General features: G+C 41.7%; 1 protein-coding gene across 4 annotated transcripts; it reads right to left on the bottom strand.

The window, feature by feature from the left end:
- Nucleotides 1-449: 449 nt before the first annotated feature.
- med1 (mediator complex subunit 1) lies at nt 450-23,923 on the bottom strand. 4 transcript variants are annotated; one of them, XM_081600635.1, is made up of 22 exons: nt 23,844-23,923; nt 22,785-22,927; nt 21,070-21,343; nt 19,406-19,512; nt 18,729-18,807; nt 17,934-17,988; nt 17,718-17,850; nt 17,547-17,575; nt 17,372-17,443; nt 16,723-16,797; nt 16,278-16,429; nt 15,243-15,354; nt 15,023-15,147; nt 14,799-14,926; nt 14,402-14,603; nt 14,205-14,300; nt 13,828-13,933; nt 5,724-13,753; nt 5,428-5,625; nt 5,098-5,185; nt 4,373-4,417; nt 450-1,401 (listed from the first exon to the last, which is right to left on the bottom strand). In XM_081600635.1, the coding sequence occupies exons 3-18, from the start codon at nt 21,188-21,190 to the stop codon at nt 9,988-9,990; spliced, it is 5,358 nt and encodes a 1,785-aa protein (XP_081456761.1). In that variant the 5' UTR covers nt 21,191-21,343; nt 22,785-22,927; nt 23,844-23,923; the 3' UTR covers nt 450-1,401; nt 4,373-4,417; nt 5,098-5,185; nt 5,428-5,625; nt 5,724-9,987. The 4 variants fall into 4 exon arrangements, with proteins under 4 accessions (XP_081456761.1, XP_081456762.1, XP_081456760.1 ...); XM_081600636.1 differs by having other exon boundaries at nt 5,428-13,753; nt 19,406-19,509; XM_081600634.1 differs by having other exon boundaries at nt 5,428-13,753.
- Nucleotides 23,924-26,090: the final 2,167 nt, after the last annotated feature.

Below are 26,090 nucleotides of genomic sequence, written 5' to 3' on the forward strand. Positions count from 1 at the left end.
AGGGGACGACTATTCAAAAATCTCATTTTTATACTTTCATGTGGGTTTCTACTGCTTCTAAAAAAAACCCCCACCCAATCGTTTTTTGGAAATAAATGAATGTTCCTAAACCTATTGAGTCTTACTCTAACTAGAGCTTCTGGAACAATCTGTTAAAGCTGGTTTCACTAAACCACCTAATCCAGGTGCCAGGCCCTTTTTCGGTTAATGAAGCAAATCAAGTGAGTAACCCTGCAGCTGCATAAGAGCCACACCTGTTAACGGCAGCTCTCTCTCTCTAACAATGAGCTCTTGTTATCGGGCTAGATTAATTTATTAGCTCAACATGAGCTCCAGGGGTGTTGTAACCATTAAAAACCTCTAGAAACGTGTGCCATTAGTTTTTACAATCACTAAAATAACTATAAATTAAAAAACGACAACATTCATTTGATTGTCCACACTTCATATTAGAATTTTTCATGATGCTTTATTTAGCCAGGTTAATCAACTGCATAAACTCAATAATCAATTGTTTTAGATCCAAGTTAATTTCAAAGTCACATATATTAAATCTACTACCTTTCCCTAATCTGTGTTGTTAATTAAAGAATGAGCAGTTGGACTCAGATGGCTCATGATCTCGGCGGCAGAGGTTTGCTTCTTCCCTGCAGAGTCCTCCTCTGAATGGGTGAGAGATGTTGTCGTCCTCAGTGTGGTTCAGCTTGTCCTCAGCTGTGGAGTCTGTAGCCACAGTCTGTTGCAGCTGTTGGAGATCTCTTTGGGAGAGTTGAGGACAGCAGTCCAATCAGGAGCCAGGGCTGTAGGCCGTGTCTTTCCACGGCTCCGTCCTCCATCCGTATTTTCTGTCTGGACGTCTGCAGCCGGGGACGAAGCGCTTTGTTCCCCTTTTCAGAGTCTTTTATACTTTTTCAACAACAATTTCAAAGCACCTCTATTTTTTTTTGTTTCGTCCTGACCCTAACTGATTTTACCTTTGGCTTACTACAGCACTAAGGTTACAATGTGATTCGTCGTGTACATTTCACAATCATATTATTATTTAATCACAATAATTAACATTAAAAAGATTACAACCACTTTTTATATGGGCCTGTTTCAATACTAATACTCTTTTCTTCTTAATTACCATTATTTTATTCTGTGCATGAAACTGGAAAGATCTCAACATGCCAGTTTGGACGCCGGACGTGGCCATCGGGGCCCGAAGGCCCCTAACGGCCCCTAACGGCCCCTAACGGCCCCTAACGGCCGAATCCATATGGGTCCTTGGCCTTCGTTCCCGCCTTTTCCAATTTGCCGTTGCTGAGTCGGTCCTGGTTGCGAAGGCGACAATTCGTGGATGTGCATATTCTGCGAAACGGGACTCGACGGAAACGTAACTTTTCATTCAGGGTGTCACTGAAAAAAAAAAGAAGAAAAAAAGGAGATCAGCTAAATTACAAATTAATAATCAGGTTGAGTTTATTTGACATAAATCTAAAATAAGGAAAAAATAAAATCTCCTTGGGCTGCCACCTTATCGTGGTGGAGGGGTTTGAGTGTCCCAATGATCCTAGGAGCTATGCTGTCTGGGGCTTTATGCCCCTGGTAGGGTCACCCAAGGCAGACAGGTCCTAGGTGAGGAACCAGACAAAGTGCAGCCCGAAGACCCCTATGATGAATACGAACTTTGGACTGCGTTTTCCCTCGCCCGGACGCGGGTCACCGGGGCCCCACTCTGGAGCCAGGCCTGGAGGTGGGGCACGATGGCGAGCGCCTGGTGGCCGGGCTTTTACCCACGGAGCCCGGCCGGGCTCAGCCCGAAGAGGAGACGTGGGTCCCCCTTCCGATGGGCTCACCACCTGTCCGAGGGGCCAAAGGGGTCGGGTGCATTGTGCTATGGGCGGCAGCCAAGGGAGGGGACCCTGGCGGTCTGATCCTCGGCTGCAGAAGCTGGCTCTTGGGACGTGGAACGTCACCTCTCTGGTGGGGAAGGAGCCGGAGCTAGTGTGCGAGGCTGAGAGGTTCCGGCTAGAAATAGTCGGCCTCACCTCGACGCATGGCTCTGGTTCTGGAACCAGTCTCCTTGAGAGGGGCTGGACGTACTTCCACTCTGGAGTTGCCCACGGTGAGAGGCGCCGGGCTGGAGTGGGCATACTTGTTGCCCCCCATTTGGGCGCCTGTACGTTGGGGTTCACCCCGGTGAACGAGAGGGTAGCCTCCCTCCGCCTACGGGTGGGGGGACGGGTTCTGACTGTTGTTTGTGCTTACGGGCCGAACGGCAGTTCAGATTACCCACCCTTCTTGGAGTCCTTAGAGGGGGTACTGGAGAGTGCCCCTCCTGGGGACTCCCTTGTTCTACTGGGAGACTTCAACACTCACGTGGGCAATGACAGTGAGACCTGGAGAGGCGTGGTTGGGAGGAACGGCCCCCCCGATCTGAACCCAAGCGGTGTTCTGTTGTTGGACTTCTGTGCTCGTCACGGATTGTCCATCACGAACACCATGTTCAGGCATAAGGGCGTCCATATGTGCACTTGGCACCAGGACGCCCTAGGCCGCAGTTCGATGATTGACTTTGTCATCGACTCATCGGATTTGCGGCCGTATGTCTTGGACACTCGGGTGAAGAGAGGTGCGGAGCTGTCCACTGACCACTACCTGGTGACGAGTTGGCTCCGGTGGTGGGGGAGGAAGCCAGTCAGACCTGGCAGGCCCAAACGTGTAGTGAGGGTCTGCTGGGAACGTCTGGCGGAGTCCCCTGTGAGACGGAGCTTCAACTCTCATCTCCGGCAGAATTTCGAACACGTTCTGGGGGAGGTGGGGGACATTGAGTCTGAGTGGACCATGTTCCGTACCTCCATTGCCGAGGCGGCCTATCGGGGCTGCGGCCGCAAGGTTGTTGGTGCCTGTCGCGGCGGCAACCCTCGAACCCGTTGGTGGACACCTTCGGTGAGGGATGCTGTCAAGCTGAAGAAGGAGTCCTACCGGGCCTTTTTGGCCTGTGGGACTCCAGAAGCAGCTGATGGGTACCGGCGGGCGAAACGGCATGCGGCTCGGGTTGTCGCTGAGGCAAAAACTCGGGCGTGGGAGGAGTTTGGAGAGGCCATGGAGACAGACTTCCGTACGGCTTCGAGGCGATTCTGGTCCACCATCCGGCGTCTCAGGGGGGGGAAGCAGTGCAGCACCAACACTGTTTATAGTGGGGATGGTGCGCTGCTGACCTCAACTCGGGACGTTGTGGGCCGGTGGGCGGAATACTTTGAAGACCTCCTCAATCCCACCAACATGCCTTCTGTTGAGGAAGCTGAGCAGGGGGACTCTGGGCTGGGCTCTCCAATCTCTGGGGACGAGGTCGCCGAGGTGGTCAAAAAGCTCCTCGGTGGCAGGGCCCCGGGGGTGGATGAGATCCGCCCGGAGTTCCTTAAGGCTCTGGATGTTGCGGGGTTGTGTTGGCTAACGCGACTCTGCAACATCGCATGGACATCGGGGGCAGTTCCCCTGGACTGGCAGACTGGGGTGGTGGTCCCCCTGTTTAAAAAGGGGGACCGGAGGGTGTGCTCCAATTACAGGGGGATCACACTCTTAAGCCTCCCTGGTAAGGTCTATTCAGGGGTCCTGGAGAGGAGGGTCCGTCGGATAGTCGAACCTCGGATTCAGGAAGAGCAGTGTGGTTTTCGTCCTGGTCGTGGAACACTGGACCAGCTCTACACCCTCAGCGGGGTCCTGGAGGGTGCATGGGAGTTCGCCCAACCAGTCTACATGTGTTTTGTGGACTTGGAGAAGGCGTTCGACCGTGTCTCGATTTACCGGTCGATCTACGTTCCCACCCTCATCTATGGTCATGAGCTTTGGGTCATGACCGAAAGAACGAGAACACGGGTACAAGCGGCCGAAATAGGTTTCCTCCGCAGGGTGGCTGGGCTCTCCCTTAGAGATAGGGTGAGAAGCTCGGTCATCCGGGAGGGACTCAGAGTAGAGCCGCTGCTCCTCCACGTCGAGAGGAGCCAGTTGAGGTGGCTCGGGCATCTGGTCAGGATGCCTCCTGGACGCCTCCCTGGTGAGGTGTTCCGGGCACGTCCCACCGGGAGGAGGCCTCGGGGAAGACCCAGGACACGCTGGAGGGATTACGTCTCTCGGCTGGCCTGGAAATGCCTTGGGATTCCCCCGGAGGAGCTGGAAGAAGTGGCTGGGGAGAGGGAAGTCTGGGCCTCCCTTCTGAAGCTGCTGCCCCCGCGACCCGACCCCGGATAAGCGGAAGAAAATGGATGGATGGATGGATGGATGGAGGAAGGGATTAAACAAAGAAGTAGGAAGATTGGACAGCTCAAAGTGGTTGATGTTTGAATAATTCGGGATGGGAGCATATGCTCTCTCCTTGACCTCTGACCTGTGAGTCTGGTCCTCTCTCAGGAGGCCGGCATCCATTTCACTGCTGCAGAAACAACAACGTGGTTCAGCTTTACAATCATTCAGCTTTGATTTTAATGATTACAGAAACCTCTATGCAATAAGACTGTCAGTTATTAACAAATAGTTTTTATACATTACACTGCAAAATCACAAAATCTTACCAAGTACTAATGTTAATATCTTAGTGCTACTGAAATAAGACAAAAGTAATTTAAACAGAACTTTTCAGTAAAATATAGGAGCTTGTTTTAAGTCAATCACTTTAATCAGGATTATTGATTATTTCACTAACTAGTTCTTTTTAAATAAATACTAAAGAATTATTTATTTAATACAAGTTCCTAAGTCCTTCTGAAAAGTTGTAAGTTAGTTTTGTCTTATTTTAGTGTAATAAGATATATATATTATATATATATATATAGTGAAAATATATATATATAGTGAAAATTAGTGTTTTTGCAGTGTATTAATTTAACTGTGAAGAAGATAAACTAATGATGAGCAGGTATAACCTTAAAATGAATAGTCTTCAAAATAATCTATGTATTTTTAATAAAAGTGTCTTAAAACTGCTTATTAATAATCTTTAAAGAGCTTATTGCTTCAATAGTAATGGTGATTTTAGCATTATATTAATATTTTTATGGGAGCGTCCTGCTTTATTACATTATATACATTAGCAGGGAGTGAGATGTTGCTGACCTTTGACCTTCTTTCAGTGCCGAGGCAGAAGTCAAAGACACCATCAGCAGCAGCAGCAGAAGAAAAGTAATCCCCATTCTGTCGTCACCTGGAATGAAAAAAAAGTTCATCTGAGTTAATATCTTGGAAGTATGGAAGACAATTAGTGCCACCCAAAAAAACAAAAAACATTTCTTCTGACTTTTGACCTCAGAAAATTAAGGTCTGAGGAAAAAAAGAAAAATAATATTTTTTTTAAGTTCTTTTTTTTCCCATTTTATCTCTAATAATCTTCCATAGTAAAGAAATGAAACTCACTAAATAAAAGAAAAATAATAACTTTATACTTACAGAGAAAATGTGATTGTTTTCCGTTGCTTCTTGCAGAAACTATTGGTAGCGTCTCTCTGATGGTTGGCTTCCCCGGTCTATCGCTGGTCCTTTTAAAGGCCGGCGGGGTGAGGGGGCGTGTCCATAAATGTCGTTTTAAATGTCGGCCGTTCGTTCATTCCTGGTGTAATGAATCAGTCACTCAGGCAGCTTTACTCTCTGCTTACAGGAACCAAGAAGGCAACATAAACAATCCTTAAGCCAAAGCATCGAAGCACTTGCACTTCATGGACACACGCATACACACACGCACGCACCCTCCTTCATTTCTCTCCTCCCTCGCTTCACTTGCTGCTGAGCAATTGTTTCAGAAATCACTGGGCCTTCATTAACATCCACCTCGTCTCAAACTTTGTTTGAAACAGGAGCAGCTCCTTGATCTCTCAGCTGCTCTCAGGTTTTGCAGTGATCCCAAACAAACCGCAGCAGCCTGAGTTGTTTACCGTCCAATGGATTTTTTTTTCCTGTATTGAAATAAAAACAAAAAGTGGACAACACAAGTATACAGAATGTCCATCCATATAACACTCAGGAGCCGTCTACATCAAATACAGTTTAAGCTGAGGTACACATTATGTTTTGGATGCCTGAAGGCAGTAAATTCTAGATCCTGCAAGTTCTGTCTTGCAGGATCTAGTTTTGCTCAATAATTTTTATTCTTCAATCTCCCAGAGAGAAATAAAAAATGAAGAGGAAAACATGTTGGAGTACAGAACGTGATGATCTGTTCTAAAAATGGGACATTTTCCTGCACAAATTGCAATTTTGAAAAAGTAACTTTGTGGCCAAAAGCATATAAATGTTTCAGCAGAGAAGCTGTGTCTTTTGTGAGGACATACTGAAACAGTGCAAGGCCACCGGATAGGTGAGAGAATCTAAACTGTCTTTCAGCTCTGCATCATAGATTGTAGGACTCTGATAAATGTCCAGGCATGACGCTGGAATTTAAAAATGTGTTGGAGAGGTCAGCTATAAAGAATAAATTGTCAACAGGTGGAATTGTATTGGGGGTTTGGTACTGTTTGAGCTCGAGTCTAGAACCTCTGATGTTTTTATCAGGGAACAGAGGGACGTGCACAGCAGAAGGTTCAATGCTGGCAGCTTTAAGACACTCAAAGTCAGGTGCAGCAATTTGTATCCCAAACTCTGGCTCTGGTTGAGCTGCCTGCTAATCATCACAGCAGGCAGTTCAATCAGACTTCTGCTGCATCCTGGGCAGAGAAAGAATGGAAGACGAGCTCCATGGCTTTCATTAAACATCCCATTGAATTCAGCTCAGAAACATTTAGTGTGAACAGGACATTATCCTCAGGCTTTGCAAACTGTTACTGCAGTAAAATAAACATTTGCCTTAATAACACACAAGAGTCAGATCAATGTTACGCACTTCCATCTCAGGAGACAAAAACATGCCGCAAAGCATTCTGGGAAATAACTCCTGTCTTTTTCTTCTTTCAGTTTTTTTTAAGTTGCATCTGACACGCAGATGTTTGTGTCCAGAGAGGCAGAAATGGATTGTTTCGTTCTCTGATTGTGCAGGACCACGCAGCTCTTTACCGACACCTAGTGGCCATTCTGCGTCATTGCTTGATGAAGAAGCGTACGCTGCGTGAGGACGCCGACGAGCTGCAGGGGGTGAGAGGAAAAAAATAAATAAAAAGCTAAACAACTAAATAAATAATTAAAAAATAAAATATGATGGACCGCACAGATATGAACAAGTTAGGTGAGAGGAATTCCATATAATATTCTGACAAATGTTTTCTAAACAGTTAGCAATTATCAGGACTAGCATAGCACATAAAGAATAATATGTTTTGTTATTAATTTGAATGTTTACATTACTTGAAAGCTCCTTATAAATGTGGAGGAGTTTAACACAGATCTTGCAGGGAGAATATTAAATTTGCACAACTTGGGAATGTATTTTGCCATTTCTTTAAATGGCATAAATTGTATTGAAATGGCATAAATTGTATTTAAATGGCACAATACAATTGCAATTCACAATTGTATTGTGAATTGCAATACAATTCACATTTTGCACATTTTTATACTTTCATTTGGGTTTCTACTGCTTCTAATAAAATAGCCCAACTGCTTAAAAAAAAACACCCAACTGTTTTTTTTTTCAATAAATTAACGTTTTTTGGAGTCTGGAAAGTGAGCCGTTTCAAAAACCTGCCACTCACCTAGCAACCTTAGTGAGTGGTTGCTAGCCACTCACGAAGGCTAGCAACCACTAACCACTAGCCTAGCAACAAGCCTGCTGTTGCTAGGCAACAAGCCTAGCAACAGCAGAACCCAGCCTCGTTACATAATAAACAAAAAATGTTTTTATGTCTTTACTAAAGGCGGGTGAACTACAGGTTCTGTATGTGTAAATACTTAGTTCTTGTACTGAGCTGAATGCTTAGGCCATTTCTCACTCAGAGGATATTTTGGGTTTTAAGTTGTTGACAGCCGGAAACACACACACCCTCACACTATAAAATATCTCACACTCATTGTTTTTCTAGCGTTTGAATTCTGGATTAAATGCTCCAGAGGAAACCTTATGAGTTTTATTCATTTTCCTCTTGTAGATGCAGCCGCTTAAGATTAATTTAAGACATTTCTGCTTTCAAAAGCATTGATTTAAATACATAGAAACTTTTAAATAAACTTTGAATAAATAATTGATCGTGCTACTGTTTGAAAAGTAGGATCAATTAGAATGTATGTTAATAAATTAAATTTTTTTTGTAAAGAGACTTGTAAATTGCTGTCATACAAATAAACTGAATGATTTCTTAAAAATAGAATGTCAAAACATGTTTGTCAAATGTGGGTAGAAATTAATCTGGATTTAAAAATCACGTAAATTAAATATTTTTACTGTAAAAACAGGAAAAACATCTTTAATTTATGTTGTGAAGGATACAATATTTCTTTGAGACACAAAAATGTGTGTTTTCTACACCAAAATACAATATTATTTACAGCTTTTTAAAAACATTACAGTAAGTACAGTAAGAAACTCAATTTTCATTTGCTTGATTTATCGTTTTTCTTTTTTTTTTTTTTTTTTACCAAAAATTGAATGATAAAAATCTTCAGTTTGGTGTTTTGGTCTTAACTATCCCTTTTTTGAAATATAATTTTGTTTACACAGACTTCATAACTCATTTTATTAGTAATTTCTGATGTTTTTTTTTTATTGATTTATTTTGGATATTTCAAATGTCTTCCAGTTCCAGTGTTTAAATGTTGTTCAGAATTTAAAGTTTATTGATCTTTGAGAATGTGTTCTTGCCATTATTACTATATAGCTTGAAAATGTTCTCAAAACAACAATATTATCGTTTATCGCAAGAAGTTCTGTGACAATTTATTGTCCAGCAAAATTTGTTATCGTGACCAGCCGAATTCCTGTCAAACAATTTTATGATTCGAAGCCTAAAACAGAAATAATGTTAAAAGGCAAACATTAAATATTTATTTCCAACTTTAAAAAAATTCTCATTCATATTCTGCAACCTCCTTCAGTTCTTATACTAATACACAGAAAGGTTAAAAATCAATAATCTAACAACAACCATCCTGACCTAAAAATTAAAAAGCAAAAACTTTTATTCTTGCTTTAACACATTTACATCAGATCTTTTTCTTTTTTTTGGACAGCATACAACACGGTAACAATGTCAAACGAACATGCAACAAGACATGTTCTCACAGATAAAATGTTCTGAAACAACGTCCGTTTCTTTAAAAAGCACACTGTTAAAACCATATCTGCAGTGAACCTAAAGGCAGCTGCCACTCCATTGTCCACCGTCATAAAAACCGGCATCCCATTCATGACACAACACAATGCTACCTGTACAGTAAACACTGGTGGTAAAGCACAGCATTAGCGGGACATGTTCAGTTTTTGTGGCTTCAGCTGAATAAATAAAAGTTACATTTGTATGTAAAATGCTTTTTAAAGCCACAGCATGTAACTTTTATAAAAATATGTCTTTCTTTTATATATTTATTAAAACTATCACTTTGTTGTGAAATAGAAAATCTGTGAAAAAAAATCTAGTTCTTCTGCTTTCTCCCAGTGCTCCCAGTTCTAAGTAGAAACAACCAACCAGAGCCAGAAAGACTCTATGCGGTGTCAATCATGCCTCTGTACACGTCAAACTCTCTGCTATGCCACCGTGCCTTCTTGTCTTGAATGCTAAGGCTAGTTAGCATGGCCGCCAATAAACAGTATTCCTGGAACAGTGAGTTATTTCTGTGCCAATAGCACATTAAGCAGCACCTACACAAGGTTGACTGACAGCGCTAAGATCCTCCTTCTGGCTGTTATTGGTTGATTTTGAGCTACTACATATCACTGTAATAGATCTGAGAAGAGGTGGAGAAGCTTGATTTTTTTCCACAGATTATCTATCTAATGCCATACTGTCAGGACATAGTGGCAGTTTTAACAAATATGTTAAAAAATTATATTTTTGTAAGAGTTTTATACTGTAGCTTTAAAGAGCCGATTTAAAAGTCTCCTGTGAGTGCTGAGTCCATAAGGTCATCGTCTTCGTTTCTCATATACATGGGGCTGGACCGTGATGGACGATCCGAACCAAGCATGGAGAGTGATGAATCTGATGCTGAAATGGGAGACCGCGACCAACTGTCTGCTTTTGTTGAATGTGAAGACGATCCCATGGACATGGAGGACTTTTTTTTCTCCTTGTCCCTGTCCCTTTCCCGGTCCCTGTCTCTCTCGCGCTCCTTATCCTTTAGTTTCTTCTTCTCTTTCTTGTGCTTCTTGTGTTTCTCCCCTGAGCTGAGGGGGATGGAGCTCATGTAGTCCTGGGGTGGAAGGGGCCTCACCGTTTGGTCGTCATCTGAGCTGGGGCTGTTCTGGTGGGACTTCTCAGCCACTGAGCTGCTGCCCGATTCGCTCTCGCTGTCCTGGTTTAGAGGGGTGTACCCTGGAGAGCGGCTGTGGCTTGGTGACGATCGGTCATGCTTCGGAGTGGAGCCACTGAAGAGAGGGGATGCTTTAAGCCCGGAGATTTGTTGACGTATCGACTCTCCAGTACCTTCCCCGGGTTTTTGAAGAGTCACTTTGGCCTTGATGCTTGGTGAGCCACCATCTGGTTTGCTAATGATAATTTTGGCCAGGGTGGTTCCACCGGACCCACTAGTTTTTGGGTCCATCATCTTTTTATCTCCACTGCCACCACCTGTCACCATCACTTTTGCTTTTCCGTCTTTGTCAGACTTTTCTCGCTTATAATCTCCGCTTTGAGATGATGAGGAATGCTTAGAAGAACCTACGTTCGGAGGACCGCTCTGAACATTTCCAGGCCCACAAGGAGTAGATGTCAATCCAGGACCTCCCACTGGAGTCCCCACCTCACAGCCGTCCTCCCCAACTCCTCCGCTGCCCACACTCTTCAGTTTATCTATGACTGCTGTTAGAGAAGGCTTCTTGTTTCTACTGGGAGACTTCCCTTTAGCGTTGGGGTTATTTGAATTGTTTTGACCCGCACCTCCACCATTTCCTTCATTTCCATTTCCTCCACCTCCTCCTCCCCCTCCACCGCTGCCGTACTGCGACTGAGATCCACCAGAGAAGCTCATGGAACCAGATGAAGAGGTAGAAGAGGAAGATGTAGAACCAGAAGAACCTCCACCACCTGGTTTTTGGGAACTTCCACCAGAAGAAGACTTAGATCCTCCTGAGCTGCCACTTCCTGATCCAATCGGAGACTTAGCTTTGGAAGATGGAGGAGTTCCTGGAACTTGGGATTGCTGCATTTTCATTGGAGAGGAGAGTTTATCCCCAGAGCTACTGGAGCGGGAATGGGAAGGCGAAATGTTAGGCTTTATGTTGGGATTCATAAGTGAACCTGGAGGTTTACCTCCCTGAGGCTTAATTTTACTGCCACTTCCCATTCCACCTCCAGTACCCCCAGGCCCAGACAGACCGTGTTTAGTGATTGGGGACGATCCTGGTTTGCCAACACCCATACCTTGAGAGGATCCCTTCATTTGCGACTGCCCCCCTCCACCTCCTGAACCCCCTGGCTTGGAGCTGCTGCTTTGCGCCATAGACCCTTCTTTGGACTTGATCTTCCCAGAGGAAGAGGAGTGTGAATGGTGGCTTTTGCTGCTACTGCTTGTCCCCCCTACACCTCCTGTGCTGCTAGTTGCTGAGCTGCTGGAGGTGTATCCGCTATGGGAGGACGTTTTCCCCCCAGTTATGGTACCCTTTGGGATCTGAATGGTGATTTTGGGGATTGGGGGCGTGGCACCTCCTGGGGGAGTTTGCGAGCGCCCAGAACTACCGGGAGACTTGGAGCCTCCGCCGCTTATGCTTCCTCCAGAGCCTGAACCACCACTAGGGGGCGTGTAAGGTCGCCCCCCTGAGCTGTGAGAAGGAGATTTTCCATCAGGATCAAGCTTTTTGCGTTTGGGGGGCTTATCTTTAGACTTTCCTTCACTGGATGGCGTCCTGCTGCGCTTGATCTGTTTTCCCTCAGCTGAGCTGCTTCCCATTCCAGAACCGCTACCTCCATTTCCCCCATTCTCATCCTTTGGCCGTATGAGTCCCGGTTTGACTTTTGGTTCTGTAGTTTTAAAATCCGAACACGCACCACCAAGTCCCATCATCAGGGGGCTCTGAGATCCTCCACTGTGTGTGTCTATTAAGTCAGGAGCTTGCCCCAGAAGTGGTTTACCACCACCGCTGTTACCTCCAAAGACTATCCCCATATCAAATGGATCCTTGAGTGAGGGCTCTGGAGTGCTCTGTCCATGTTGAGGGTTCTGTGGAGTTCCCGAAGGAGTGTTCTGCTGGCTACCTCCCCCAAATCCCTTGACCAAGTCCATATCTCCATCAGCACTAGGGGAGCTGTCATCAAAGTAGCTTTGGGAAAAGCCATGTCCTGAGGTCAACAAGTCAGGGTTGAAGTCGGATGCATCAGGAAAGAAGTTAGTGGAGGAGGAGTCACTGTTGGGAGTAGCAGCTGTTGCAGCCGCTTCTGCAATCAGGTCGGCTGCATCTGTAAACGGGTTTTCATTGCTGTTGGTATTGAAAATGTCCGCTGAGTCGAACACTGCGCTACCCTGGCCAGAGCTGGAGGAGTCACGGATGGGAGTTCCCAAAGGACCTCCATCCTCCGGTTGCCCATGGCTGCCACCGCTACCTTTTCCTGTTTGCTCTGGTAACTCCTGTAGGATTTCTGTGATATCAGGCCCAATGCTGTCAGAACTGGGAAGGCGGACAATGCGAGGCGGTACAGAACCAGGTTGCTGCTGCTGAGTCTGGACATGAGGCTGTGAGTAAGCCATGCCAGAGCCGGGTGGCGGCGTTCCGCACTGGCTAAGTGTTGGTGTTATGCTGTGGTGTGCATCCAGGCTGTCGCCTGCAAGGTTCACGTCAAATATTGAATTCTGAGAAGCATCAACATCCATCGAGAGAAGCTTGCGGTGGAAATCATCTTCATGAGAAACGGAGTGGTGCTGGAGGTGCTGCGGCATTGAGGACCCTGGTTGCGGTTTCATGCCTAGGCCACCACCTGCACCCACTCCTGGCAACACTCCACCCTTTTCAGGACCCCGAGGACGCTTCTTCTTCCCCTTGGTGTTCCCACTGGGACAGGCGCCACCCATGCTGTCTGTTCGTGGAGAGCCAGACGATGAGTTCTGCCGCTCTAAGGGACTCGAGCTGTACAGCGCGGCAAAATCTTGCGTGGGGTTGTCCTTTAAAAGGTTCATCAGCATAGGGTGACTCTTTGTGTTGCTGGCAGGGGATGAGGTTGGTGGCGGAGTTTGATGCGGTTGTGGAGCATTCTGGGAGCTGGGACTGGAACCAACATTTCCAGTTATCTGCAACAAACTGGTCAGGATGGGATTCTGTGTGACTTTGCTGTAGTCGTCTGAATGGACTTGCTGTTGTTGCGGCAGCGGCTGTTGGCCGGTCACCCCCCCTGGAGTAAGGCACTCTCCTTGAGCTTGCCTTTCTGCACGGGGCATTCCAAAGAGACTAGTGATTGGACCTGCAAAATTAGGTCCTCCAGGTGGTCCTCCACCAGTAGGTGTATTGCCACCAGTAAGCCCAGGTAGTCCCATTGGGTTAGTCCCGTCTCCTCCCACCATTTTATATGGAGGACTACCAGAGGGAGGAGGGTTATTCTTCACCATGGTTTCCACTGTCTGCGCTATTAATGAGAGAGCCGGAGTGTCGGCCTGGATGGTCTCAGCTTTCCTCCGAATGGCCCGCATGGTAACAGGAATGGACATGCATCTACAGTGGTGAGGAAACAATTAATACTAAACAGACATTTCAATATTAATGCATTAATGAGGAGAAAAACCCACCTTGTGACCACCTTAGTAATGAATTCATCAGTGCAGATCAAAGCATCTGATGGTCCTTTATACAGATGGCAGGAGACCTGTCTGGAGTCAATCACTTCCATCACAACTAGAAAAAAGAGGCAAGAAAGAAAAGAGAACTTGAAACAGGCAACAGTATTTGGATTTGTCTCGCAATTTTAGTTCCTGTGCTAAGAAAACTGAGTAAACCCTATAGTTTGCAACCCTAGATTGACCAAAGATATTACATAACTGTGTTAACTGCTGATTCTTCAACTGACATGTAATGGTAAAAGTTAATACACATGGATTTAAATGAAATGTGATTAGAATTTTAGGCTTTCCAAAAAAATGCTGAAAATGCAAAAGCGGCTACTCACCACAGACTAAAGATTCATTGACTGGATGCTGGAAAGAGACGCTGAAACTTGAGTCGGTGAGAGGACAGACTTCAAACTGCAGAAGACCTGCACTGTCTGAAAAACACGAAACAAAAAAAAGATACGCTGCTTTAGGTGAACAAAAATAAAAGAAGGAAGGAAGCTTCGTTACAAGTACGCATCTCATTGTTACTTACCTTCCTTGACAGATGTTCGTTTGACACAGCTGCCAATCAAGGTGTTGTATGCTGCCTGGTGGCGAATGATATCCAGCAAGAGAGGAACCTGCGCTGGGTGGCGGAAGGGGATCTTGGACACCATTGCTCCTTGCAATGAGTGGCCATCTTGCACCGGTGCATCACCATTTAGAAAATAACAGTGATGCTGGTCTGGTAAGATCTGGGAAAGAATAACAAAAAAAAAACTAACATTTAATACCTATGGGATGAACAATGTCAAACATATTCACTGTGTTCAATGAATATTATGCAAATGTGTACAAAGACCGGACAATTGAAGAGAAGGAGGAGAAACTTTGACAAGAAGTTATTAAAATAAACAAATAATAGGAATAGGAAGCACAAATCAGCTTACAGAATAAAAGTGCATGTTGTTTAAGGTGGCTGGTGTAGCACTGCCCTCTTCTAGAAGCTGCAGTTGACTCTGGACAATTAGCTGGTACAGAAGTGAGAGGGGAGGTGGCGTCTCAAACACTGGGATTGCTGAGGGGAGAAAAAAGAAGAAAGGTTTAGGCCTAAATCCTTATAGGAAACAAATTCATTACAACCAAATGAATGTTTTCATAAAGGTAAACTCACAAGTAGCATTGCCAAGCCTCTGAATAAAGGAGAGCGAGAACGGCATGGGGCGGTTCATCTTGAGGAAAAAACAGGCTGGCAGATCCACACTGTTGGAGTTGCTCACAGTGGAAAAGGATGGTGTGCTTAAAATAGAACAGAAAGCAAATATATGATGCCACTTTATCTCAGATTGAATGTTTTTATATCCAAAAAGCCAGAGTAAGAAACGCTGACTTACCCTTTGTTATCCACAGGGTGGGATCCGGTGATGAGTGGAGCGATTGGCAGCTTGTACACAGCTGAAGTTCCCTCGATTGTCACAGAGACACTGACACCTAGGGAACGTGGAACTACAAAAAGCAAACAGAGAAAAGTGAAAGGTTTGCCAGGATATTTCACCAACAATCAACATATTCAGGGCTCCTACACATTTTATTATCTATTACATAATGTCGTTCTTCCACAGACCAAACTCTTTTTTTATGCAATTTTAAAACGCTTAGGACATTTAACCATAAAGCATTGCTATTCTTAAACTTGCGTGAATATTTTTTCTATCCGTACGGTCCACAAATAACCAATTTGCTTAAATTAGGTTCAGATTTTAGAGTTTAATATCGGGTTTTATTGCCACCTGTAATATCTGGACTAACTAACTTAGGTCACCTCTATTTCAAAATCTAATTGGACATTATAGATAAAGAATGGATGAAAGAGATAAAAGGTAGATTTTTAAAGCCAATTTTGTTAACTCTGTTACCATTATCATTTGTAAAAATAAAAAATAGCAGTTTTAGTGTTTTGTTTGGCATTTTGGACACCATTTTTGAAACTAACAGATTACAATTCAGCTTAATCTGAATTTAAAGTTGTCTAGAGACCAAAAAGGCAGTTAAGTTGCCCCTTTTTATTTCTGAGTGAATGTTCAGAAGTTCCACACTTTTAAATTGGGAATCCTCATTGATAGATTTATCTAATCAGAAAAACAGTAATGCTTTTTAGTTACTTATTTGTCACAAATCATATCATCATTGCCACATCCATTCTTAATATCATGCAGCCCTACTGCGCATATAGCATCAAAAAACAAAATACCAGTGGGTAAAATGTTGGTATCATGGAGCAAATCAAAAATAAAACATTTAATGTGGTCTATGAGGTCTTATAAGACATGTTTGATACTCATCCACACCTAAAAGACAATAAAAGCCTATTCCACACTTTTTAAGATGGAGTAGGAACTAAGAGTAACACTGTTCATAGCTGGACTTGCCATTGTTATCTGTTGAGCCAGTTTCCACCTCAAATATGTCATAAGGGGAGACGTAGCACTGGAGAGACACCAGGTTTCCACCACTCCTGGAAGTCAACAAGCCAACACTCCCATGGAGAATAGTTTCAACTGTAGTCGCATTTGTTGCCAACCTATGAAGACAGTAAAAAGCAAGAATTATCCAAACAGTGTTTCACTACTGATCAATTATCTAATCATATGTTTCACAAATTGCAACCAGCTCGCTAAACATGACATGGTATTATAGCAGTCAACACTGAGAAATCTCTTAGGTCACAATCATTTTTTAAAACCTCACGAGAAATGCAGAAGGCTGCTTCACCATCGACTGTGATGTTACAATCTTCTGGCCGTTACTGAGCCGTGAAATCAAAAATATAGAGAGAAATCTTTAAGGTGACAAAGAGCTTTTCTGTTAACTTACCTAAACATGGTCATCATCTTGGTGAGATCGAGCTCCAGAGACTGCAGTGCAATGTACATCTTCGTTTTCAGTTTACTGAGACACAAAGTTAATCAAAGTAACAGGATTAAATGTGTTTTCTAGAAAAACAGAATACAATGAAACAAAGTATTTATTTTTGATCATGCCACATTAGATATTAAATGGCTATTTCCAGCAGACAAGGTGTTTAATTACATAGATACTGCTGTTTACAGTGATGCTAACTGCTAACAAGGGGTTTAACACAGTTTAATATGTCAATGCAAAATCAAGGAATAGCCAGAATTGTTTTTTTTTTGTTTTTTTTACAAAAACATACATCGAAAAGGAAAAGATTTGGATGAAAATATAAACACTTTTCCACACTCTTATTTACATTTTCCACACTTTTTCAGACCTACAAAGGTATTTTATTTCCATGCTTTTATAGACTGTGGAGAAAAAGATGACAACTGTCCTTACTGTTCAGTTTGATCTCAAAAGAAAACTTTATATTGAGTGTGTAGGTTTGCAGCAAAACCCCAAGTCAGCAGGAACAAATAATATGGAATATTTTTATTTAATCCAGGGGTTTTAAAACATTTAATTCTGCTTTAAATACCATTTCATAGTCTGCAAAGGAACTTACTTATCACCAGGAAGTCGGTATAAATCAACCAGTCCCTTGAGATGTTTAGAAAAGGCTTCAAAGTTCTTCTCACTAAAGAAAAAAGATGGCATAGCCATCATTAATTACACCAAAGCATTAATTCATCTGCATTATATTGAAGTATCAAAGGTTTGAACTTGTTGCTTGTACCAACCTTAGATGTTGAATAAGTTCAGAACAACTCTGAAACAAATTAATCGAGATAAAAGCAATATCACTTTTTACATATAAGGTGTTACAAACATTTAAGGCATCAAAAAAAAAGTCAAACTTCTATGTTCTTAGACATTATTACACCAGAATTTCTTTATAAAGTAAAATGTACCGTCGGGTTTTCTCCCTGATGAGCAACCTTGACGTCCACTAGCTGGCCTCCAGTGTCCAGCTGCACCTCCACATAAAACATATCTGACGTGATGTAGCACTCTGTTTTTGTTGTGCTGAGGTGAGAGCCCAACCTACAGACAAAGGTAATAAATAATTAAACCAGAAACATAGCAAGAAGAAAGTAAAACATGAAACAAAGGTGTAAGACACTCACATGTTTTGTCGAGCAATAGACTCAAGACGATCTGTCATGGAGGGGAGAGATGAGACTGGGAAAAAAAGAGGATCAGAAAATGTAAAATATGATCAAGATACAGATTAAAAGCATGCTTGTGACTTTTACAATCAAAAATGACTGATTTTGTGTTGTTATTTTTGAAACATTTGCAAGGAATTTTGTAATATTTCATCCTAATTAATCTCCTTCCAAAATCTACATATAGAAGAAAAAGGAAGAAAATAACAGGCGGACAGAATGGACACACACGGAACTTTATTCTTTAAAGAACTTAAATTGCTCAGTGGCATAACTTATAATTGCTTACTTGCCATATAAATCCTAGATTGTAACTTGAAAACAAGTAAAGCTGAGGCAGAAGTGTAGTAGACGTAAGAAATACTGCCACCCGCAGGTGGGAGTTAGAAGTCACTTAGATTAAATGTTTTTGACCATTTTTGAAAAAGATTTCTTTCTGATGTAAATAATTCATGATAAATCAAAGAAAGATTATTATATATAATGAATGAGTGATTTGACACATTGGACTTTTTCCTATCAAATATTAAGTTGTAGAGAAGTGTTACTTATTTTTGAAATTATATTTTAGAAACAAAAGTGAATATATATACGATATAGAGCAGAAAATAAATACAATTGTCTAAAATTGTTCTGAAAAAACTGTTATCGGAAAGCTCTGACTGGTGCATCCATTTTCTTAATGCTAACCCTCCCTCTAAATGGAAATGTAATAATTTGAAATAAAAGTCTCCTGTGGGTCAACATCCTCACCTTTCAGAGCTCTCTGCAGGGTCTCCAAACAGTTGAGCAGGAGCTGATGACCTGCTTCATTCATCACACTGCGTTTCTCCTGAGACACAAAGTGGTCAGAAAAAGATCAACATGCTAAATCTGAAAAAATGGATTTTATAGATAAGAGCTGTTGTTCAGATTTGATTTCTACTGAATTGCAGTATCATATATTTACTACAGTGGTATGTTATTACAGTTAATGTCTGTTTGTGCTATTATTGACCTTAATGAATATGCAATAAATACATTGTGATAGATGTGTCTCGGTAATAAGCTCATTAAGTAAAGCATTGGCATTGCAGTGGGACAACATTAATTTTTAAATCTTTCTAAATGTGTTTGCTAAGTTTTTCAAACAACATAAATTCACAGACAATGTGGAAAAATTCCCAAATAGCCTACACCCTTTGATTGTCAGACAAGAAAACATTCAAGTGATTTAGATGACAGTTCTGCCACCAGGAGGTATTTTCACCTGCCTAAAGAAATGCCTAATGTATATACAAATGACAAACATTGTTTTGATAAAACAAATTACACAACAGGAGCTTGAAGCAAGTCACTAGAAAGTTCATATCAACCGGTTAGAAACTGTTAGAAATTTGACATTTTTTGTATATTTTCAGATAGTTTGGTGAAAGCTGCCTCCGTCTCACCATCGCCTGACGCACAACATTGATGGTGCCCTCCCATGGCCGCGAAGCATTGTGTTTAGCATGAAGCCTCTCCAGCAGAGCAGCCATGCGACTCTGCTTCTCTGCTTCTAAAAACAACACAGTTTTTTTTTTTTTATAAAACAACAAAAGACACATTAAATACTGGCTGAAAAAAAAGCATTGTAGTCACACAGGGCAGCACAATTAGTTGCATATTTTGAATGTGGACAGTGTCATTTAAATGCAGACAGACAGCAGAAACCAAGTTGAAAATTATTTTGCATGTCACACTGACTGAAAAAAGTGTTTGATCCCCTATAAAATACAATTTACAACTTGGGAAAGAAAAAAAACTTTTGCTCCTTTTGTAGCATCACAACATTTTCTGTAGTTTGACAATACATTGGGACACATCACTGGAGGGATTTTGGCCCCTTATAGACGATCTTAGTAACCAATTAGCAATACAAAGGTTCAACTAAAATGCACTCTATAACAAAACCGACTTGATTAAAGAACTTCATAGAAGGGTGATATAATAATCCATCCATCCATCCATTTTCTTGCACCCTTTTTCCCTCAGTGGGGTCGGGAGGGGTGCTGGTGCCCATCTCCAGCCACCCTGGACAGGTCGCCAGTCTGTCGCAGGGCAACACAGAGACACACAGGACACACAACCATGCACACACACACTCACACCTAGGGGCAATTTGGAGAGGCCAATTAACCTGACAGTCATGTTTTTGGACTGTGGGAGGAAACCGGAGTACCCGGAGAAAACCCACGCACCCCAGGCCGGGAATCGAACCCAGAACCTTCTTGCTGCAAGGCAACAGCTCTACCAACTGCGCCACTGTGCAGCTGTGATATAATAATTTAATTTAAAATAGCTGGTTAGGAATTATATATTACATATCTGCAGCCTATGCAAATTATATACTCCAAACGTTTTTTTCTTTAGTAATCTCTTTTATTAAACATGCAATCTATGCTCAAATATGTTAATGTTAAAGTTCATTTTTGTTGAACAAAACACGTTTTCTACAAGCATTCATCGCCTCAAACAATAACAACACTTGAGTCTGTTTCCTATCTTCTGTAATAACTAGAGGATCAGAACATTATTTAAGAAAATACATAATTAGAATAAAGTTGTATTAGATTAAATGAAGAAAAAACAAGGCAAACGAATAACTTTGATCACATTACATTCATCCATTCAAATAATACGTGCGACTGTCAGCTATATCACTCAATGTGCTATAACATTTTTATGACATTTATTAAAAGTTATTACTTATTCGTATAGATGCACAAACACTACAAATAATCACAAACAACATGGTTTTGTAGAACAAATATTTATCTTTCGTATCTTTTTGTTGTCTTGTGTTAATCATGGTGTTTAGACAAAGTTTTGCTAGCTTGTTAGCCTTTAACTTAATTAATGATTAACAACAAAACACACTGACTAATCTTATTTTTTATGTGTTCTTACTCTGTAAAGAACACATCAGGTATTTTTAACACGGCAGGAAAGAGGTAAGCAGCACTTACACACGGATAGACTAACTGTTAGCGATAGCTAGCGTTAGCAGCTTCAACTAGCGCTGTTACTTTCTCTAAAACTAGAATGAAAAAATAAAAATAACAGTGGTGCGCACCTGTCACATCTTCTGTTTTTATTCGTTCTCCGAAAGTCTGACTTGATCCTTGCTGAACCGAAATAGAAAGTTCTCTGGCAGGACTGCCGCTCTGCATAGAAACACCAGGCCCAGCCGCCATTGTTTCCCTTCTGGAAGCCTGCTTCGAGATTTCCCCGCTCTCCCCTCTCGGGCTTCCGTAGCGCACACATCGCACTTTCTTTCAGGGAAATACACATTCGTTTACTTAGACGTATACTCCAGCCTCATGTACAGTTGAACATCATTTTGAAACCTTTAAAAAAAAAAGAAAGAAAGAAACACGTGTAATCAATTACTTTGACTGTGTATATGCGGTAAATTACATAAAATATTTCATTTTCTGCTGCCACAAACACAGCATACTTGTGAGAGGGAGCAGAGTGTGTGCATGAATACGTGTGCGTTTGTGTATAAGTACAGAGATCCAAAGGAGCCGCAATTCTAAACACATTTAACTGATTAAATTAATGTATGGTGTAATTACAATTCAAAAAGAGTGCGTAAATACCTCTAAAAGTATAATTTAATAGTCATGTGATAATAAATAAATGTTTTTTAATCCATGCAAATAACACACTAAAATATTTTTTTTTTTTCAGCTTACTGTCACTCATCAGGTAATTTAATTTGAATAGATAGATAGATAGATAGATAGATAGATAGATAGATAGATAGATAGATAGATAGATAGATAGATAGATAGATAGATAGATAGATAGATAGATAGATAGATAGATAGATAGATAGATAGATAGATAGAGATGCACTTAATCAAAGTAAGCACGAAATAACCGTTTAGAAACTTTAATAATTGTACATTATTTTAAAAAGTAGTGATTTCCAATTTTACATATTGGTTTTTAATAATAAAATACATTCATTTAAAAAAGACATTATTTTATTCACCGTTTACTTTATTTTCTTATGACACATATAATTATATTATATTATCTTTTATTATACATCTACTGGGGAAAAGACGCTCTGTTTAAAGACAGTTGCTTCATGAATACTGTAGATGGCGCAGTGCTGCAAGTAAATATTCCATGTTTCACCAAGAGCAACCAAATTTTAAGTCAAGTTGAAATAAATGTTAACCTAAAATGTATTTATGATGTCTGATTGTATTTTTTCCCCCATTGAATCAAACAAAAAACAACAAACTAAATCTAGACTAATTAAACAGTCCAATGAAATAAACTAAGGCAGCCATGTCTTGCACACACAAGCACATACTGCACACACACACCTGAGCCTATTGTACAGCTGAGCCTGTGGCAATGAGTGCTCTCTGGGGAGGGTTTTCCCACCTACCATTATGACCTGCTTGTGAGAGGGAGCAGAGAGTGTGTGCATGAATACATGTGCGTTTGTGCATGTGTGAAGCTGTATTTATGAACAGGAGTTTAAAACAACAGTCACAAGAGACAGCTTTAGAAGGCAGAGGAGATGGAGAGGGACCAGATTGGCATCGTCTGAGACAGTAGACAGACCCACAGATAGACACGAGAAAAGAGGGGAGGTGCCGCTCTGTAATTGATGTGCCCACCAGGAGCTTTAGCTGGCTGCCTGGTATGAAGGAGGATTTGGACGGTGCTGCCAAGACAGCAGTGGGAGAAAGGAAAAGGAGGCACGAGCCTCAGGGAGCACAGTAGCAGGCTGAAACCTTGCCCATCAATCAGAGGCTAGTTCACCTTGCCATGCCAAGCGGGACCTCCCGCTGCGCCGAGGGATGGCATGGCACAGGGAGCGAGGCTGGCACAAGAGCTAAATCTTCCCCTAATCTTCATGGTGGGTGTATCAGTGCCATGTCTGGATGGCAGCAGAGTGGCCAAAGCTAGACACGAGGCAAAAAAAGAGAAAGTTCAGCGCCACTGCTGAGAACTGTTTCACACAATGTTGTTAACATGAGGAAGAAATGTTCTAGTTAGTTTAGCAACAGACTGCATGTTTAGTGTCTCAAAGAAGAAAAAAAAAAAAAACTATTGAGAAGGTTGATTCTGCATAATGCTGAATTTAGATACATTTTTGGAGTTCCATGGCTTATCACATATATTTTACTATATAAAAAGGTTATGCATAGTTAGATGGAACATTGAGAGAAAAAATTCATACTAAGTTTTCATATAGTACGGGTCAAAATGGCTTTGGAATGATTTGCAAAATAATTAAATAACAGACTGAGAAGATTGTTAACTGAGTTCATTGTTGACTGATAACAGATCAACAACTAAGTGAGCTCAAAATATATACAACATTTAAAGGAATGATGGTGAGAAGTTTACCATTTCGCCTTTTTCTGACCCTATAGTGATTACTTACTTTTTAAGGTAAATAAAGTGGTACTTAATAAAGCCCATATTCCTGGATTTATGGTAAATGACATACATCATAGAGTTGCAATCTGTTGACGAAGCAGATAAAAGCTATATCATAGATGTTACATTTGGTTACTTAAAAAAGTATTCATACCCACAGATTTTTTCCCCACATTTTGAGACATTACAATAGATTGCAAAATGCTTGAGTCAGATTTTATAAACCCAACGCAAAAAGTACATAATTGTAAGGTAGGAAAAATAATACTTGGTCTTCAAGATTTCTAACAAGGTGTGTTATTTTTATTGAATCTGATACCCCTAAAATTGACATATAATTAATGAATAGTTTACCAGTGTGTTATTTAATCCTTGTATACATACAGCCAATAATTATCTGACAATGGAAAGAATGTGGTAAAACTGCAAACGTACCAAAACATGGCAGGAGAGCATTATCAGAGACGATGGCCCGTGTTAACAAAAGAGGTGCTGCAGAGATTTACAGTTTAGGTAACTGAAGCAAAGGAAAAAGACATCTTGAGATTGAGGTGGAGATTCAACACCTTGCAGGACAATGACATCAAACAGCTGTCATCTTCCAGATAAAACCATTTAAAATGGCCCAGTCAGTCAAAGACCAGGACTAGATCTAACTGAGAATCAATGGAAAGATTCTCAGGGTGCTTACAGAAGCACCCAATCCAACTTGAGTTTGAACTGTTCTGGAAAGCAGAGTGGTAAAATTTCTTCCTCTCAGTGTGGAAAACTGGTCGAGACAAATCACCAGGTTGACACGTGACGTCACTCGCTTCGAAACGCCACCCACTCCACCATGATGGACGTCTAAACAACCTGTGCGCTCCTGTAAAGCCTGTCAAACAGCGCAGAGTATCGCGTTTATTTGATTGATTTCGCAGTAAAAATGGATGGTCACAGTGTGCTGCGCGGTCGGCTGTACAAACAAACATGGGTGAAAACCAAACTTGATATTTTATTGTATAACATTTAACAGGAAAAGATATGGCAGCGATGGATAGCAGCCGTTAGTCATAATGACTATAACTGGCGTCTATCCACCAGTAACCATGGAAACAATGCCCCACCATCATGTAGCCTAGCATGTACAGAAAAAAGCTGGTTAGCGTCTCGCCTTCTGTACGTTTTAATGCTCCTCCAGTTTATGACGTAGTGACATGAATCCTGTTGTATGAATTCAGGCAAAGTGGGTAACTTTATCAACACGTTGGGAGGGAGGAGGACGGGTCGGTTTCTAAGCTAACCATTTTCAAGCTTCTGTAAATACCGCCGTCAATGAGCCCAAACCAGGTGTGTTACACTCCAAGACAAATTAGTGACTCGAACAAGAAAAAGACATGAATAAACTGACGAAAACAGCTTCAATCCATCAGTTCAACACTTCTGTCTCTCCCTTCCGACGTCCATCATGGCATTTCATCATGACAAATTCGTGCCATCCTTTTCAGAAGTCTCGTTGAAAATCAATTTGAAAAATCACGTTTTTTCTCCATGTTACAGTTACAAATGACTTTATGTGGGGTCATCACAAAAATAACAATAAGACACATTGAAATCTGTGATTGTAATTAAATAAAGTGAAAAAAACAAAATGTAAGACGCAAGGCTCTGTAGACACATTTCTGTTAGGGGAGGCATCAGAATGAAGCAAATCAGCTAGAAACGTAGTGACAAAGATTTATTTTCAGTGCTGAAAAGATCAAAGTGTCTTAAAACAGATGGTTCAAACCACAGGAAATCCTAATCTCACCACTATTGTGCCAATATAACATGAGGTCAGAGAGGCAAATTGCACAAAAGCAAATTAGCACAGCACCATTCATACCAAAGGAAATTCAAAGTGCTTTGAAGCGCTAAATGTCTCACCAGGTTGTCCAAAGCACAGGAGCACCACAGAGCACTGTACTCTCACCATTCCTTTTCCCTCTGACATCTACAGAAATACTGAGAGGACTCTGAAATGATTGGGCGTATCACAGATGGACAAAATGCTGAGTGGAGAGAACTCGAGCGAGGTGGTGTGGAGAAAAATTATCTCATCTTGAATGTGACAAAAATACAAGAGATGATTGTAGATTTCAGTTGACAGAAATATATCACAAACCTTTTCCATCACGGGGGAAGACATGGAGGTGGTCAAGGTGTATCAATATCTCGGACTTCACCTGGATAACAGACTGGATGGAGACAACAGTGAACAAGAAGGGACTGTGCCGACTACCACTTAGAGACAAGATGCCACATATATTTTGTAGCTCAGCTGCAGAGAGTACAGTCTCTTCTGCCATCATCTGTTGGGTTTGCAGCATCAGAACCACTGAGATTCAAAAGCTCAACAAGCTGGTGAGAAAGGCTGGCTCTGTTCTCAAGACGACTCTGGAGCCTTTGATTGTGCAAAGAAGGAACAAAAGTAAAGAGAGGTCTATTCAAAACAACAGTAAACACAAATGTTTTCTGCACATCTTACATTATCAGGCAGATCCAGAGCTAAAAAAACTAACTGCTACCTTCTCCTGTTTTTTGAACTCTTAATTGTCTCTAGGACTGAGACCATTCAACATTTTATTGTAAGATTTGAAGTTCATAAAATATACCCTTTTACAAACAAGGAACAGTGATTTCAGGACTTCATGCTGTTGGTTT

Source organism: Poecilia reticulata, chromosome 19, assembly GCF_904066995.2.
Source record: "Poecilia reticulata chromosome 19, P_reticulata-male-v2, whole genome shotgun sequence".
Taxonomy (NCBI): Eukaryota; Metazoa; Chordata; class Actinopteri; order Cyprinodontiformes; family Poeciliidae; genus Poecilia; species Poecilia reticulata.